The following is an 18,588-nucleotide window of genomic DNA, read 5'->3' as shown; positions in this document are numbered from 1 at the left end:
TCCCTGACTCTAAGAAGCTCTAAAGGCCCCTGAGATATACTTGCTTTTATGCAATGTGTAACCAAAGTGTTCCATCTGATTACTATAACTTTGAATTTGTTAGGATTTTCCACGTACTGGACACAGTGTAGACCGGGCAATTGTAGGTGTACACCATACATGCTTAGTAGCTACTTCACAGGGTGCTGCCTTTGGAGAATTACTCCATGAAATTATTATAAAGCTAACTGTATAAAATCATCACCTTTATATCCTAAGAGAAACTAAGGGATGAGAACAATAATTTCTGGGGCCGGGGAGATGGCTCAGTGGAATAAGTGCTTCCCTGGCAAGCACAAGGGCCTGAGTTTAATCCCCAGTTCCACCAAAAAAAAAAAAAAAAAAGAACAATAATTTCTCAAATGTCAGCTGCTCATAGGCAGATATGACCCATCCAGTTGTTTATGCCATTCCCCTTCATGATCGCATAGACAAATGCTGCCCAGCCCACCCACAGGAGGCAGGAGTAGCAAGCTGTCTGGTTACCCTGCTCCACTTTGCCCAAAGGTTCCTTTCTCTTAAAGCCGAAGCATCCCCTGTCCACAGTCTCCTGACAGCCAGCACGACACAGCCTCCCTAGAGTCGGCACCACCCAGGTTTTGCCCTCCCAGCTGGGACAGGGGTAGGAACCCAACAGAAGAAATGAATCAGGGTCCAGAGGAGCCTGTCACTCGCTTGCTCGCTCACTGACAGTAGGGATGAAACTCTCCCGATAGAGCCAGGACAGAGGGACTTCCAAAAGACCCCCTGCTCTGGCTCGCACAAAACCTGACTTTAGGACACTCATCCAATCCCACGTGCTTTACGAGCCAGGTGAGAACATTATTTTCACTGGTTTTTCTTCTAAACCTATTTTTGACCCCCAAGCAGCTAAAATGGTAGTTGCCCACTGCAGGCACCAGAGTTAGCTATAAATCTTTTCAGGCCATTTCTAAAACACTCAGATGCTTCCTCTAAGAGAAAACAGGTCACGGGTTTGCTGAAATGTACTGCTGACTCTGTAACAGCCTTTTCCAGAACAGCTGTGATACTGCAGGCGTGTATAACAGCCCTGGTAACCGCCCCGGACAGCAAGATTCATGTCACATGTCTGTTTAGGCGCGTCGGTTCGGTCCTTTGGACCCCACTTATATGTTCTGCAAACAGACTCTAATCGCTCTTTCCAAGAGTAAATTGGTACCCTTAAATCATTAGAATCAATCAAACAGAGCAGTATTCCAGAACTCCACGCTAGACACATCCAAAGTACTTAGGACTTCTTTCTCTTGGTTTTAAAAATTATGTAAAAGCAGCTTAGTTGAACTCCCCCAAAGGGGAAATTTACCTAGCTGGCCAAGACTTTTTTCTTTTTCATGTTACTTCTTTCTTTTTCTTTTATTCTTTCCAGCTATGAGTGTCAAATCTAGGGCCTCTCCCAGGCCAGGGAAGCCCTCTACCACAGAGTCACACCCTCATCCTCCAAATTCTAGAACAGAGCTTCGTGAAAAGTTTCTTACTCCTACCCTACATGTGTGCTTCCAGGTTTTTCCCCATCAATCCTCAGGCCATTCTCTCTGCTCACTGAGGCGCCCTGGCCGGGGTCCCAGGGGTAGTGTAGCGCTTGTGTCTACAGGCGCAAGAGCCAGACGGGCCAGACTGAGCTCTGATTTTGACAAGCTGTCTCTCTTTGGACAAGCTGTTTGATCTTACCTCTTTGCCTGTGTGTACGTCTCTAGTAAATGGGGTTTATCTCTTACAATGCTTCTGCCAGCCTTTGTTTTGGGAAGTTTGTGTTGGGTCTTGGGGGTGGTATATGTTGTTGTGTGTGTTTGGTTAGCTGGTGTTTGGTTTTGAGGTCGGATCTCAGTAAAACTGAGCTGGACCAGCTGAGCTCACACTTGCGATCTTCCTGCCTCGGCCTCCTAAAGCACTGGGCTTTGGGCCCTGTGCCACCACACCTGGCCTTCCACAGTCTTTTGTTGGTAGTAACTATAGCATCAATGATGCAGGTGTGCTGTCGCCAAAGAAGCAGCCAGCTGACCTCAATTTGGTATTCTAATGACAAAGGATAATGTGCAGCACTGCAGGGTCAAGGCGGCTTTGAGTTCTATTGGAAGCTGGGGGTGGGGTCGCAGGGGGAACCAGAAATCACAGATGTAAACTGATAGGAAAAAAATGGTAGGGGAAGTGAAAGGAACTTGGAGATACAAGGAAAATACCAAGAGACAGCCCTGGATCCAGGATGCCACGGGAGGAAGAAAACGCAAGGACCCAGAGGCAAGCTCAGAGAAGAGTGTGTGACAACCAGGTGGGGCCTGTTTCACGGGGACAATGGAGCCAGTGCTGCTCTCAGGCAGTTAAGTAACATTCAGTGCAGGCAGAGCACAACCCCATGCCTCTTACCCACGGAGGGGGGCGAACTGACATATTTATTTCAGTGACTAAAAGTGGTGCACGAGGCGCACTGGCTTCCTGACCCCATTCATAAATGATCCCTCTGAGTCATAATTTAAGCATGGATTTCCATTGCCAACCCAAAAGCTTATGCTCGGGGATTATTAAATTTCATTTGTTGGCATTATGCAAGCCAAATCCCTCTAGCATCACTCCCCAGGGGAATTTCTCCCCCGCACTGGGTCCCCAAGGTAGTTACAGAGGTATGAAAGTCTCGTGGTCCCCCAGGACAGAGATGCTGGGCCTTAGGGGTGCTCGAACCTGCCCCAAAGGCTCCTTTTTATGGGTATTACATCACCACAGGACAATTCTCATTTTTATTTCTCCTGCCACTTGGTTTTGCCACCTATCTCCTTCTATCTCCCTGCCTGATAAACAATGGCAATCTTGTGCCCCTGGAGGATGATACTTCTGAACATGGTCTGAATTCAATTAGGCACCCGCGTTTCAATGGTGGTGGCAGGAAGCCCCCAGCCAGCTCCCAAGACTGCCCACAGTCTTCCAGTGCTCCTCGCCCAGAGCCCAGGACTACCTCTCCAGGCCTTGTGATCTCCAACACAGGCGGACCCTCTCCAAGGCCCGCCAGCAGTACACCGCACACCAGGCACTGGGATGAGCGCGGGAATGAAGACAAGGAAGAAGACTAAGTTGCTCTTCAGGAGGAGACCCGGACACCAGCTGTGACAGAATGTCGCAAGTGTGGTAAAAGGTGGAGTGGGACAGCTGGAGTGAATGGAAGAGAACCTGGGCGCACCCTCCTAGGAGGAGGAGGGAACTTGTGAACAGCCCCCTGGAAGCTCATTCTTAAAACTATATCCCAGTGAAAGAGGAATGTGACCAGCCCCAGGCTTCTCCTGCTAGGCACAGTGCTACCCACCACCAGGAGATGTCGCGCGGGACTCACCCCACGCTGCAGCATGGGTTTGTTATCTCTGGGTTCTGGGGGTTTCTTGTCACTCCTGAAATCACCACCAGACATCTGAGAAAAGGACCTGCAGCCTCCAATTCCTTACAGAAGCAAGCGAATAACTTCCATAAAAGCTAGAGCCCGTGAAAACCCCATCGGTGGAAATACATCAGGAGCAGCCCTCTCCCACATGCGGAGGGAAATGACGTTCGTGCCTCCCTCCTGCAGCGCAGGTCTTGGCCACACTCACGGGGACAAGTGGGGTCGAGGGACTAAGGAGAGCTGGTTCCTGCTCCCCAGCTGCTCTTCCACACATGCCTGAAAACCTGCCACGCAGGATCAACTCGATTGACATAGTCACCACTGTGTAGATTCTGTGGAACCAACACACACTCTCACATTCCTACACATTCCCTGAAGGACGGCAGCTAGAGGCACCCCAAAACTTGGAGAAACCCGAGTACAGCACCAGTTTTGACTAGGAGTTCAGTACTCCAACCCACTCCTTCATTTAACCTATTAACCTTGGGCAAAGAGCAAACCTTTAAAGAAATAACTGCGGAATGACTCGACATCACGCTCTCTGGATTTCAGATTGTGTTCTGGTCAATGCCTGAGCTACAGGAACCCATATTCTTCACCGCACTTGCGACATTCTGTCACAGCTGGTGTCCAGGTCTCCTCCTGAACAGCAACTTAGTCTTCTTCCTTGTCTTCATCCTGCACTCATCCCATTCTTGGCAAATTATTAACCACGGTAGTAGATACAGAAAACTCTATAGCGTCATTCCATTGGTGAGTTTTCCAAAACAAAGTATTAAGCTCAGTGTTCCCTCAACACCCAGGTTCTCAGGTCACATGGTGGCAGCTGTGATCTCGTGTCCCCTCCCCCATGTTCATAAAGCCACAAAGTGGTGCCACCTACTGAAAGCCACTGTCTTTATTACTCTTAATAGCACCGGATGTATCAGCTCCAAGACAATAAAAGCATGGGTGTGAAAGTGGTGCAGACGAGCCCCTGGAGAAGGGTGTTCCAAGGGAGGCCGGGGTGAGACGTGAAGGCCGGGCCCAGGGTGCATCACACAGTCATTCCAGCCTCAACGGACATGCAGCACACTCTTTCCACTACTGGTTATGACTGATCCAGAGCTGCTCGTCAAAATGTATTACGGTACTTACTGCTTCCTTAGCGAGTAAGTGCATGTAAGCAAACTTGAACACATAGAAAAGAGAAACAATTTTTCACATACCACTTTCTGCTGTTTTTCTCAACTATGTCTTAAGTGACATTTATTGGAGATCTGCTACTTAATCTCTGTCTCCCATCTTAGAGTCAGAAGATCTTACAACTTTGGATGAAAGTGATAACTACAGCTTTAAAGTCCCTGAGTACTTTTCAATTATAGGTTTATACAACACGGACCTTCTAAACCACTATAAACTGGGCATGTGATGACACAGGTTTGCAACCCCAGCACTCTGGGAGGCTGAGATGGAAGGACTGAAAGTTCGAGGCCAGCTTAGCCACTATCCACTTAAGGAAAAATCTGTGTCAAAAAAAAAATTCATTTTTCAAGGGCAGGAGGTGTAGCTCGGCAGAGGGAAGACCTTGGGTTCAGTTGTCAGTACCAGAAAATAAAAACTAAAAAAACATAAAACTATGAAACTAAGAATGATGAGAAAAAGACACTGCAGAAACAGACAAGATGAGTAATAAAATTCATAGGGAAAGATTTAGGGGTAGATATGCACCTACGTGCATATCTCAACATCCATTGTATTTATTTATTGGCAGGCAAAGCAGGTAAATGTCTCTTTTAAGAACAGCCACGGGGGGGGGGGGGGGGGGGGCTGCCCCTTAGCTCAGTTCTTTAACTGGCTGCTTCAACAAAGCAGTCAGGCTCAGGTTGCTGTGGTTCGATCCCCACAACACAAGACAGCGAGTCATGCCTTGAAGGCATTCGGAGCAAAAAAAAAAAAAAAAAAAAGAACAGCCAGGAACATCAAAGTTGAAAGCAGAAGATCCACGTTCACACAGAAGCTCCAGGTTCTTTGGGGGGCCCTGGGGTTCCCCAAGCCTTGGTCTTCTCCCATGCACCAGGAGGATGACGCTACACCCTTTCCCAGAAGACACCCGCCATTCCCACAGTAGGACCTCAAAGCCTAGCAGTTCTGCTTTTGTGTCTCCACTGTCCACTTCACCCTTCCCATACACTTGTTTTGCTGGGAACCATTTCTTGAATTCAACAGGATAAGGCAGAGCTTCATCCACATCCTCACGGCAAGCTTTCCCCATTGGATGTTTTGCCCACCAGTGCGAGGGCACACACTCGCTGCTTGGCCTTCCCTTGAAGGGGCAGCCAGCAGCCTGTGCAGACTCAGGAGCAGCCTACCACCAAGGATGCCGCCCCAGTGACAACTAGAAACGCCCTGAAAGCTCAGCAAGACCACACCGCGGCGGCGCACACCCGAAGCCTCCACACAGCCGAACAGGCTGGCCACCAGCACGCCCTCGGCAAGGAATTCAGAAAGCCTTACCTCTCTCGCACTGCGGTCCAGTGAAGCCGTACGTGCAGGCACATCGGTTGGGGGCCACGCACCTCCCTCCATTGAGGCATCCACTTTCACAGACAGCTGGAAGACAAAGACAGGCAGGGCAGCTTCAACAGGGAGCAATGTGACACCAAGGAGCAGCCCTGGGGTCTCCACAGAGGACGACCAGGAAACGTCACCCCTGTACCTGCTTGGCACCGCCCCTCGGGAAACACCTGGGAAACCCAAAGGGGCCTCCTCATCATCATCATCATCCTCCTTCCCAGCACCCCGGAATCCAGCCCCATCCAGCTGCCCCCAGACAAGACCCCTCCTCCCGCGTCGCCCTTCCCTGATAGACATGTCCAGTGCAGCCCTAACTTCATAGCACTATGCACGTGGGCCATGGGGTGGGATCGCATGGGTCCAGCTGAGGATCTACTAGGTCCCATCTGCCTCTACAGAGAAACCACCCATGTTCAGGGCCCAGATTTCTCTGTCTTGGAGGAAGGCAGGACACCAAAGGGCTGGACATTCTGAGCCCAAATTGGGTTGCAGGTGCTTGGCACAGGGGAGCTGGGGGAGCCCCTGGGCAGGTGCTGGGATTCTTGTGCCCTTTTCATTTTCCTACATTTGAACTTTTCCAAATTTCATATAAAAAAGAACTTTTTAATTAATTTCTTTATTAATTTATTTATTTATTGTGGTACTGGGGATCAAACTCAGGACCTTGCACTTGCCAGGCAGGTGCTTATGCTGCCGAGTTATGTCCCCAGCTCCCAAAATGAGCTTTGTACAGGAAATTTCATCTTCTGCAAAGCACAGGCCCTGGCAGAGGCAGCCACAGGGAACGGTGCCTGAGAATGAGCCCACAGACCAGAGCACAGGGTCAGGCTTGGCCCACGGAGGAGACTCAGCCCGCGGTCACCGGGGATGGCATGGGGCGGAAGGCGAGCCTGGGTCTGCAATACTTTATCGGAAATGCTTCCAGAAATCCAGGCAGATAATGTGCACAGCAATGGAAGGCACACAGTGGGACAGGCCTTGGCCACGGCTGGGCACCGGGGGCAGTGGCTGCGAGCCAGAGACCCGGGCAAGCAGGGTGCTGGGAACTGAGCAGAGTAGCTCAGCAACACAGCCCCATGGGAACAGCGCTGCGTGGGTCGGGCCAGAGAGCTGTCCTCCCCCAGGGCCACCAGACATCTGCAAAAACGCTGTGTGCCCGGTGAGTGGAGCAAAGCCATCAGGGCGCTAGACTTACCCCGCGGGTCCACCCACCAGGGACCGCCCATAGCCTCAGGGCCAGCAGGGTTACTCACGCTGTCCACAGTGCGTCCCTATGTACCCTTTCTGGCAGAGGCAGTGGTCATCACTACAGCTACCTCCGTTCATGCAGCGGATGTTACAGTGTTGTACTTGAAAGCAAAAGAGGAAGAATGACTCATTTCTGCACTTTAATTACATGGAGTCCAACAGTTCACAGGACCTGATGTACAGTGCCTTGAAGATAAAGGGATTTACAGGATACGCTGCGCACGAGGAAATGCGCCAACTCACGTGATCACCCGTATGTACAAAGCCATTTACTTTTTTTTTTTTTTAAGACAAGCTCTCACTGTGTAGTACGGGCTGACCTCAAACTCACGTGGATCCTCCTGCCTCAGCCTCCCGAGTGCTGGGATTACAGGCATGCATGGCCACATCTGGCTATGAAGTCATTTACAAGGCAATCTCATTGTTTCTTTGGTGTTTATTTTAATTGTGCCAAATGACTTCCCTGATTTAGCGAGGCTTACAGCTCAATGTCATTTCTGTAATTTCCACCAAAGAGAGCTCGGTGCCGAGAGGAAGCACATGAGATCGTGGTGGCAATAATTTTCCTGAGATTTACAGTCTCGGGTAGGCAGCTAGAGTAAGAAGAATTCCATGCCGTTTTGTTAAAAGCAATTCTGGAGGCAGAAAAGAGCAAAAGGAAGTCGCCTTGGAGCGCATTTAATAATCAAACTGATAATGGGCGGGTCCTGAGCTGTTGAAGACAGAAACCTTGCACTCCCTGAGCCGAGCAGTGTTGGGGATCTGGTTGTCACGCTGTCACCTACAGAGGCGCCCATTTCCAAGTGAGCGTAGAAGGCTCCAGCACGCCTTAGCCTGAGCTGCCCAGACCCTGGGGAAGCTGGAGTCTTAAGAATGACCTGCGGGCTCTGTTGGGAGAGACCAGGAGTGCAACTACGTCACTGTCTCTATTCCAGCATGCAGCTGTCTCTGCCTCAGTAGCTCGGGAACGAAGCCAGCACTGTGGAGCCCTCAGGTTGTCCTCCAGTGGCAGCAGCCCCTCCGCACAGAGCACAGGAAGGCTGCTCCTGTTTACCATGAATCCCTCGCAGCCCTCTCTCTGCAAGGAGGCAGACGGGCCGTGAACATCTTGGGTTTGGCTGACACTGTTCTCCTGTGCGGTGGACTGAACTCCCAGAAAGGACTGGACAATTTCCTGTACAGAGAGGCACATACCTACTCCCTCGCCAGAGCTGAAAGAATGAGGGACCAAATCTCGCCCGATCGAATGAGCACCCTTCCGGCACGCCTTTCTGGGATGCGATTCCCAGAGCCGTCTCCCCGCGTCCTATTCCCTATCTTTTATTTAGCTCTTTGCTGTGCTGATACTTTGGGTTTCATGCAGAAGAGAAGCATGTGCCAGCCACTTCACGGAGTCCCCCTCTAATCTCTCTTTGCAAAACACAGTTCTCACCAAACGTGGAAACCCCACTTGTCCTACCGTCCTGTTCAAATGTCTGGTCTTTCCTTTGTGCTTTTCCAATTTCTCTTCCCTTTTCTCTCCCAAGCTGGATGGGAGGCCTCGCTCCTCAGAGGGTATTTTACCCTAGTATTTCCATACCCAACCTACTTGTCTGAAAACTTCACAACAACAGAGAGGCTGTTGTGCTTTTTTATTACATCCCTACATCGCCTACAGTAGCGTGGGGCTGCCTGTAGATGCTGCAGGAAACGGTGCTAATTGTTTACTTGATTCATGGTACCTGATGCTGATGCCAAGAGGCCAGGCTGGGCCTGAGAGGCTACCCACCTGCGCAGCCCTAGTGAGGTTGCTATAAAAAAGAAATTATCATCTTCTCCATCTATAAAAGTAGAAATGACTCCTTTATGGAAGTATTGTTATAGAAATCAAGCAACCTTGGAAACTAATTCCAACAAACTGTTATTTTAGGCTCCTCTAATTCCATTAAAAACATTCCAGCCAACATGCTTTTGAGCTAAATCGTCACAGCTATAATTATGCAAAGAGAAAAAGATTTGGTGAAAACTCTGGAGAATGCTCTAAGTAGGTCAGGAAAAGGTGCACAGCTGCTCTAAAATGTGAAGCTATACTTAGCGTCACCCTATCTTAGAAAAACAGTGAGGACGGGAGAAGCGCAGGAAATGATGTCACCAGCCAAGCAGCAGAGGAACTTGGCCCACAGACTGATTTCAATTAGAGTAGCTCAAGCCAAGAGCTCATTCCCACACAGGCAACAAAGCCACGGAGCAACTCTGAGATTACAATGGGGGAGAAATGAACGGTAGCTGAAGCAGAGACTTCACATTATTTGTCCAGGCTGAAACTCAGAATGAATTCATCTTTTTTCAGGAAAAATGATTCCATTTATTTCAAATATATAATAATGATTTTTTAAAATCCCTTGAGATATATATATATATATATATATATATATATATATATATATATATTTTTTTTTTTTTTTACCCTATTTCTCAGGGGAATCATTTTGACCATGAAATATTCTTTTTCCTTTAAAAGATAAAGCCACTCAGTCAGGCTTGTGACACAGTAAGGCGTGGTTACTCCAGTGGTCTGCGCAAGCCAAGGGCCATGAATTCGTGTAGGGACAAGAAGGAGGACGAACTCATCCACAGAGAGAGGCCCCAGCCCCACTCTGCCATGCACACGTTCATCAGGAGACGACTCACAGTGAAGTCTCAGTACCCCGGAGAAGCAAGCACTGGCCAGCGGGGAGAAGCATCACTCGGGATTTCCACGGGGAAGAGAAGGAGCCGGGTAGAGAGTGGGGCCAGGCAGGAAATCGCTCGGAGGGGAGTGCACACCCATCGCTTCTCATTTGTATTAAGCCCCCCCCACCAGCGCATAGTCTAAAGTTCACTGATTTGGACAAGAATTTCAGGTCTCATTATTAGCAGATCAGTTTCTATGCCTCTAGGAGAAACGAAAAGCAACTGAATACTAGGGACTCCCTTTCCACACATAAGAGTGCGGCAGTCTTTACTGGATGTGTTAAATGCCCCACCTCAGAATACTATCCTAAACATGATCTATGCTAAACTTCTGGCAGAAATAGAGAACGTGGGGCAAACACAGGTGCCGACGTACACTGGCTTCCGCTGTCAATGTGCGGCTAGCCCTAGGCCCTAACCTCCCTCCAAGGGCTTCTTGCACAGCTCAATATCCTGGAACCAACAAAAACCACTGTCACTGACCTACACCCAGCAGAGGCCCCAAGTTAACGTCTGTTCAGTTCAGGTCTTAGTAAATTGTTGCAGTCTTTCAACAAGTGCTGGCTGAACATCTGTTTCCATTGACCAGGAAGCAAGAAGAGTGGAAGAAACCTTACACGATAGCACAGTCAATTCATTAATATCTAAGTGGAGTGCACTACAGGAATGAAGAGGTACGGGTACCCCAGGTTCTAAAGATACTCTTCATTTAATGCCAACCTTGGTTAACCACTGCTCAGACTTACTACCTGTTCTTTCTTTCTCGTGTGTGTGGTACTGAGGATTGAACGCAGGGCCTGGTGCATGCTAGGCAAGCACTCTACCACTGAGCTACGCCCCTAGCCCCCTATGTGTCTTTTCACGCTGTTATGCAGTTCTATGCATCTTGTTGATAAAGCCTCAGTGTCCTTTTTGTATGGTACACTTTATTGATGTAGTACTGTGTTTTATTCCTGATTGCACTGTGTAGTTTTATGTTCTGTTATACATTACAGTGCTGCATGTAAGAATTATGCAAATAAAAGCAATGTCACTGAGCTGGGAGTATTGTAGGGGCATACTACACACAGTTCCTCAATCAGCAACCAGTGCAGTCAATGGCCCCTTGTGGAACAGAACTCAGGTGGGGGAGGGGGTGCTCTCCACGGCTAAATGAGGAGCAGTCTGCCCCTCCAACACTAATTCTCTTGGGATGCACCAGGTCAAGAATGATTCTAAAGACCAGCCATAACTGGCAGAAAGAGTCTTTCAAGCACTTTGCAAAAAAGTATCTTAAAAGTGAGCAGAAGTTCTAGTTTCAGCATAGGAAAAGCAGAGACAGAAAGATGAAACAGGTGGGACAGCTCCTGGGCTCTTCATCTGAGATGACAACCCACAGGGCGGGCAAAGTCACTAGAGGACACAAGCAGTTTGCACTTGGAGGGATAACAGTGTGCGCATAAATGCCCTGTGGTACCTAAGGATGCATAGCTCAGTGAAATAGCACTGAAAGCTTATCTTAGGCCCGGGAGATAGCTCAGTAGAATAAGCCCTTGCCTGGCAAGCACAAGGACCTGAGTTCAATCCCCGGTTCCACCAGAAAAAAAGCTTATCTTAAAAAACCAATCCTAACTGAACTGGAAAAGGCTCCGAGAAACTCAAGTGAAATGATGGCCGGGATGAAGATGCTTCACAGCAGACCAACCAGAAAGCACAGCCCCAGCCAACGGCTCACTTCTCAGAACAAACCGGAGGAGATTCCATGCACCCTCTCTGACCTGTCCATATAAGCCCCACAGCTCCTCAGAAAGTTTCTGCAAGAGGCGCTGAGACTTCTCCGTCTTGCCTGGGATGGTACGATCCGCCCTCCAGTAGACTGCTCCTCTGCTTACATTCCCAGAGCTCAGCCTGTCGCTCGGAACACAAGCACTCCCAGTGCTCACGGACAGGAAGCAAACCACAAGTCAGAAAATCTGGAAAAACTCTAAGGGCTTATGCACCATGCCAGCACGCCCCAGCCTGACACAGGAGCTTGTGGCAGCTTCGATCAAAACCCTCAAAGGCTCTGTAGAAACAGACAACATCACCCTGAAGTTGTCCTTGGAAGGCAAGGACACTAGAACAGCTGAGGTGATTCTGAATTAGTCTGGCCCTGGTGCTCTGTGCCTGCTGTGACTACACACATCACTATATGGCAAGGGAGCAAAAGATGCAAGCAGGGCTCAGTGGTTCCCTAGTCCCATCAAGGGTGCATCCCCAGGGACCCAAAGACTTCCCACTAGGTCCTGTGTTGTAAAGGTTTCACCACTCTCCAAAAGGCCTGCAGCACATGCATCGACCTTTTCAGGACATTTAAGACCAAAACTATAGCATTGTTCATGCATAAACGATAACTTTTCCAGAAATGAATGGTGCTGACATAGCTGGATATCCATCAGTCTGACCTGAACCTAAACCCGGATCATAAGCTCATGCCTCATACAAAGCTCATCTCAACATGTAATGGAGAAGCAAATATAAAACTAAAAGGTATCTAAGGAAACAGTTGGAGATGAGCTAGGGAGATTGTTCAGTGATCTAAGCACCTGCCTGGCAAGTGTAAGGAACTGGGTTCAATCCCCAGTACCACATGCCATATGGGCCCTGGAACTCCAGATGTGTTGTACCAACAATTGAAACTGGGTGTGTTCTGCACACCGACAATCTCAGCACTGAGGAGCTTGAGACAAGAGGATCACTATACATCTAAGCTGCATAGTGAGACCCTGTATCAAATAAATAAATAAATTTATTTAAAGATTTAAAATTATGATAATTAAAAAAGAAAACAGAGAAAATCTTTGAGATCAAAGGCTAAGCAAATCACACTAAGGTTTGACATCAAAAGCATGATTGGTTAAAGAAAAATATTGATAAGTCAGATTTAACCAAATTCAAAAACATTTGCACTGTGAAAATTCTCATAAAAAAGAGGAAAAATCAAGCAATTGAGTAGGAGAAAAAGTTAGATTCACTTAGCTAACAAATAGCTAGTATGTAGAATCTATAAAAGGCTCTCAAAATTCAGTAGCAAAAGAATGAGCTATCAAAGTCTGGACAAAAGGCCTGAAGAGACATTGCACCAAAAAAACAACAACAAAAAAAAAAAATTCCGGTGGCAAAGAGGCACAGGAAAAGCTGCGCACACCACTGCCACTGGCAAATCTCGACGACAGCCACGCTCAGCTATCACCCCCGCTTGGGTGCATCGGAGGAGCTACAGCTCAAAACGGTGACGACAACCAAAGGCAGGCAGAAGGTGGGGAAGCTGGCCTCGTGCGCTGCTGACGAGGCGCAACAGGGCACAAACAGCCCTGAAATCCCTTCACCACTCTTAAAAAGCTAAATAGGCCACTGCCACACAACTCAAACACTGTGTTCCTCCCAGGCCAAAGTGAAGGCTTGTGTACACATAGAGACTGTGCACAAATACTCCCAGCAGCTTTCTCTGAAGAACAAAAGGGGGACAGGAGGCAACTGGGTACAAGCCAGCGTCCCAGCAGGTGGAGGCTGACATACGGCCACGCCTGCCACAGCCTGCTAGGCCACAATCAGGAATAGAACTGCTGGTGCCTGCAGTGGCCTCAGAAGACAAAGGAAGGGGAAAGGGAGAACAGAGAAGTGGCTGTCAGGGTCCAGGAGGGCCCAGTGGCAGGAGGAAAATGACCCACAGGGCACTGTGAAGAGTCCTGGTGGTGACAAGAGCATCTCGCCGCTTTGTAAGGCGCCGCCCCAGAAGACCTGGTAAGCGTTAGGCTCCCAGGATCTCTCCATGTGATTTCTTAAACTGTTTCTGCATAGGTTATTATTCCAAAACAGGAAGGGTCATGTTAAAAGTCTCTTTAAAAAGTGTACAAAGGAAAACAGGTTGAGCATAACATGGACTGTCACATTCTAGAACATAAAATACAGGAATCAAACTTGACAGGGACATATTTTCTATAGTAGCACGTGTTACACTATGAATGGCTGCAGCCCCCCCGCCAAATCTGGGGAAAGGCACTGTGATGAAAATACCAGAGCAGGCTTTGGGGAGGTGACTGGGCCCCTCGGGCGTGGCCATCAGGAATGGGCCTGGTGCCCTGTGACAGCCCCCCTCCACCAGGCGAAGAGACACAGAAGGCGACGTCTAGGAGGAACAGCCCTCTGCTCCTCAGACATCAGGCACTGCCGGTGCCTCGATCTGGGGCTCCCCAACCTCCAGCACTATAGGAAATCGAAGTCAAATGTCTAGAAATTGTGCAGCTTGGTGTATTTTCTTATAGCACTGAACGACCTATGACTCCCAGCGTGCTTAGGCAATTCATGCCGGCGGGGGAGGAAGAGCTGCACTCACTGTGCAGATCCCCAAACCAGGACAGGTCTTTATGAGAACAAGGGTTCCTCAGGACCCCGCCCCAGCCGCAGACACTGACAGAGGAGAGTGCCAAGCACAGGAGGAAGGGGAGCCCCGGAAAGCCTCCATCAGGTCCTCTCTAGCTGAGCTTTCTCTTGCCCTGCCACCTCAGTGACCAACGTCAAGGATGGCGCCAGCCCTAGGCAAGCCACATCTTCCTGTGGCCCAGGAGAAATGCTGACGGGTAGTCTGAAAGCCCTGCAAACACAGCTGCTCCGAAGTCACACAGGGATAACTGTCTGCTGTCAGGACCCTTGAGCCAAAGCCACCCATAAGGGGTGCTCTTTTCCATTCTTCCCATTTCTCCCCTAGTACTGGGAATTGAACCCAGGGCCTCTGCACTAAGCTACACCCTCTGCCTTTTTCGTATTTTACTTTGAGTCAGGGTCTTGTTAATCCTGGGCTTGCACTTGTGATCCCCCTGCCTCACCCTCGGGAGTGCAGGGATTGCAGGCATGCACCACCACACCCAGCTCTTCACATTTTCAGAAGTGAAAACTGAGCCCCTCAGATGCCCATAGCTCACCAGGTCTCCCCTGTCCCTAGCACACAGCAGGCATGAATGCTTTTACATAAAACAATGGTGAAATGATCTTAGTTGGCCCTCTAGTAGAACAGGAAGTGAAGGCAAGCCCTGCATAGAGTTCAAGGGCAGATTATCATCTGCCACATCCGTCCACACATGCCTCCTACCACACTGTCACCAGAAAGCTCTGTAGAACCCCACAACTGTTCCCAGAACGCCACTCCAAGAAGCTAGAAAGGAATTCTGGTCCTTCCAGCTACCCTTAACTTGAAACATTTTGCCATCTTTAATTCTACAAGATGAGTAGGTAATATTAGTTCAATGAAAACCACGATGATGATTTTACAAGCTCCAAATGCCTCCAAGACCCTGGTGAGATTAGACTCTCCTCTTACGCCATTCATACATGCAAGCTGCTTGGGGACCATCCACATATGACAGATGAGACCCACCCACACACATAGGACTTCAATCTCTAGGTTGAAAGTGACCTCAGACCTGAGCACCCTCCTCCCCCCAGCCTACAGCTGGACAAAAGTACTCAAAGCCTACGGCATTCTGCTCTGGTCTGGCTGACATCCTGTCACCATATCTCGTAACTTTTACTTGACAGCGAAATCTTGAGCAGCTCACACTATCACTAAAGATCTTCCCAGCAGAGTACCCAGCGTGGCCACTGCTCTCTTTTCTTGCAGTGTCAGTTGGTTCAAGGACCACTCTGAGAGATGGGCTCATTCTCCAAGGGATAGCTGTACTCTTCCCTGCTGTCTCTCCTCAGTGGCAGCCTGCAGGTCCTCCTGGTAGAGCTCAGGATGCTCAGCATGTGCCTTCGAGTGCCACCAGCCTCACTCTATCTCTCTAGCGTGGCTACCTTCACTTGCCTGCTCTTGGAGGACACACATTCACAACCAAGCAGAGACGCAACGAGCGTGTGCTATATTCAGTGCACTGCACAGGATTCCCCAGCCTGTGGGAGGATGTCTACCCCGATGGAAAATGAGAGGCATCCAGCATTTGCCTTCTACCCCAAGCAGATTCCGAGGCAGCATATTTGAATGGAAGGAGTTCTTTGCAGAATTCCAGAAATCACTGGTAGGTGAGTGTAAGGCAGAGCACAGAAGAAGCTAAAGGAATATATCGCCAAGTTTACTACTATCCCTGCAGGTAATGAGGACTCAGCCCCAGGAGGGACTTGCAGGATGCACACAGAACCAGTCTCAGCACTGACGGGCAAGGACCCAGGACACCCAGCCAGCAGCTGTCCCCCTGGACTTGCTTACGCCTTACTTCCAGGTCTGGTCAATCTGCTGGCCCTCCAGCACCTCTAGCTTGCCCTGCCTGATCCCTGGACAGAAAAATCTTACAAGAGTCTTAGATGGAGTCTCCTGCGTTTGCCAAGGAGGGTGAGTGGATACACAGAGGGTCTGCTATGCTGGACAACTCCCCTGTCCCATCTATCTATCAACTAATGAAAGCCGCATGAGCGTCAGGACTCTTACACCAGTGTCAGGACTGGTAACATTCCTGACACACTGCGTGTGACAGACAGAGCAGACTACCCCAACCCCACAATGTTTTCCCTCCAGCCCTGCCAAGAGCACTGCTAATGGGAGAGTATTTTTTTCAAAAGAAACTGGAAAAGTAACGTACATTCTTTGCCGTAGTGAAGGCCAGAGCATGGGGGGGGGGGTTGTTTATACTGACCAGAACTACAGCTTCTTACACAATCAATAATGACCCACATCCTTCATGGTTCCCATGGTTCCCACGTTTCCCTTACTATGGTGGATGCCACGCTTTCAGGGGACACAAAACAGACCAAGAAAGCAATAGCTCTCTAGAATAAACTGTGGCTTTCCTAGTATAGAATAGTGATCACAGAACAATGGAGCAAAATTCTAGAAGGAAACCCTGTCTGTGCTTCAGGAGAAAGCACTCCCAGAAACTGCCATCCTGACTTCATACATTTTCTTCTTGCAAAGGCAGGGGTCTCAAGTCTTAAATAAATTTTTAATCAGATTCATATTTCAGTACCACAAGGAAAAATGCCTAGCATTTTCTGAGCCAAAAATGTTCATTAAATAATCATTGAATCAAGCACCTTTTTATGGTGTTTATGGGGGGGATATAAAAATGACTAAGGTGACAACCTACACAGACAGCCATGGTCTTTATATGATTCCAACTGACTGTGCCCTGCAGGTCATTTTCCCATAAAGACTGCCGAAGGCAAATGGGACACCAGCTCAGGGAAAGTCTTTCCAAGTATTCTGGGCAGAGCAGACAACGCAGATGTTCTACTGAAAAAATGTATTGCAGGCACAGAGAAAAGCCAAAAGCAAATTTAGGAGAAAATAGGGCATAACCACATAAAATAATATTATATATAATGACATGTTAGACTCACTGGATCGAGAGCCGCAGGAAGGCGCTATCTGACCAGACGGACAAGTGCACATATTTGGCCTCGAACAGAATCCGTCCCCGCAAGAATGCCGGCAGATGGCTGTGGAGAAAAGCAGAGGTCTGTCAGCACGTGGTTGCTTACAGGAATGCGGTCTTCCAGAGAGACCTGGGCTCTCAGCCCCCTCACACGCTTCGCCCCCGTGCCTGCGTGACCTGAGGCCTCGAGTGCAAACCAGCTCCGGGGGACAAACACTCCAGCCCTGCAATTGGGAGCTCCCTTCTAAGTCAGGGCTCTCAACTCCTCTTAGTTCAGTCCACAGCACTTAATTTATCCAACGCCCAGGACAGGCTGTGATGAACAAACAAAATGAACACATAAAAATCCGGCATCGGAACACCCTTCTGCGCTCGTAAGAACCCTCTGCACATGGACATTATGATGAAGGGCTCAAAATTTGCAGCCACGGTCTTGGGAGGCAATCTTCTTTAATTTTTATCCCCTCCTGAGTTACAGTGACAGCCTAGGAGGAGAGTGTAGAGTCCGCTGCCCTAGTTCTCCTAGTTGTGATTCTACAGTCAGAGAGCCATTCAGCTGTCAGAAAAAGATTAACATGTCCACGCTCTCCAGAGGCAAAGGCTTGCTGCCACCGAAGGTTCTGCTGGTGGCCAGAAGGGTAAGTTTATTTATTTATCTATTTATTTCTTTTTGGTGGTACGAGGGATCGAACTCAGGACCTTGCACCTGCCAGGCAAGCACGTATTCCACTGAGCTATCTCCCCGGCCCCGTCAGCAAGCTTCAGCGACATGTGACATACGCTGATCAGCAGGCAAGATCTGGCCAGCACTCCCGATCGCTGGCATTCTCTTCCCCAGATGCTCACAGCACCGTGTGAGAGGCAAACTTGCAGCAGAGCTTCAGTAACACCCGGGACAGGATGCGCAGGAAAGCATCCAAAGAGCTTGCGACAGGACCGGAAACCATTATGGAGTGAGCTGTCCGAGAGGCCTATAAACGTTTATTTCGGCTTCTGAGGGTAGCACTTCTTCAAACAATTCTTCAGAACACTGGGAAAGGCTTCTGCCGTCTACCTCATTAAGAAAACTCCAAATAGCACTAAATCTGCCTCTCCGTGACTTCAAATAAGCCACAGTACGCCAAACAAGCAGGATGCTTTCTGGTCAAAATCAGGAATTGGGAATGCGCAGGGTCCTCAGATCAGCAAGCAAATTCTCCCACGACAGCTTCATCTCCGCAGACCGTTCCGGGGCTCGCCTGAGAAGGTGGACAAGGCGGCTCCCTGCTG

General features: G+C 49.1%; 1 protein-coding gene across 1 annotated transcript in view; it reads right to left on the bottom strand.

Annotated features, from left to right (window-relative positions):
* The window catches only part of Fbn1 (fibrillin 1), a 217,364-nt gene that overhangs the window by 172,232 nt on the left and 26,544 nt on the right, over nt 1-18,588 (bottom strand). The window contains exons 4-6 of the mRNA XM_004639014.2: nt 17,285-17,383; nt 7,231-7,326; nt 5,918-6,013 (exon numbers count right to left, since the gene is read on the bottom strand). Coding sequence (XP_004639071.1) covers nt 5,918-6,013; nt 7,231-7,326; nt 17,285-17,383 — 291 coding nt within the window. The remainder of the gene's footprint in view (nt 1-5,917; nt 6,014-7,230; nt 7,327-17,284; nt 17,384-18,588) is intronic.

This window comes from Octodon degus, unplaced genomic scaffold, assembly GCF_000260255.1.
Source record: "Octodon degus isolate 3935 unplaced genomic scaffold, OctDeg1.0 scaffold00105, whole genome shotgun sequence".
Classification (NCBI taxonomy): domain Eukaryota; kingdom Metazoa; phylum Chordata; class Mammalia; order Rodentia; family Octodontidae; genus Octodon; species Octodon degus.
The sequence above is the reverse complement of the archived record's forward strand: the minus strand, read 5'-3'. Positions and strand labels throughout refer to the sequence as shown.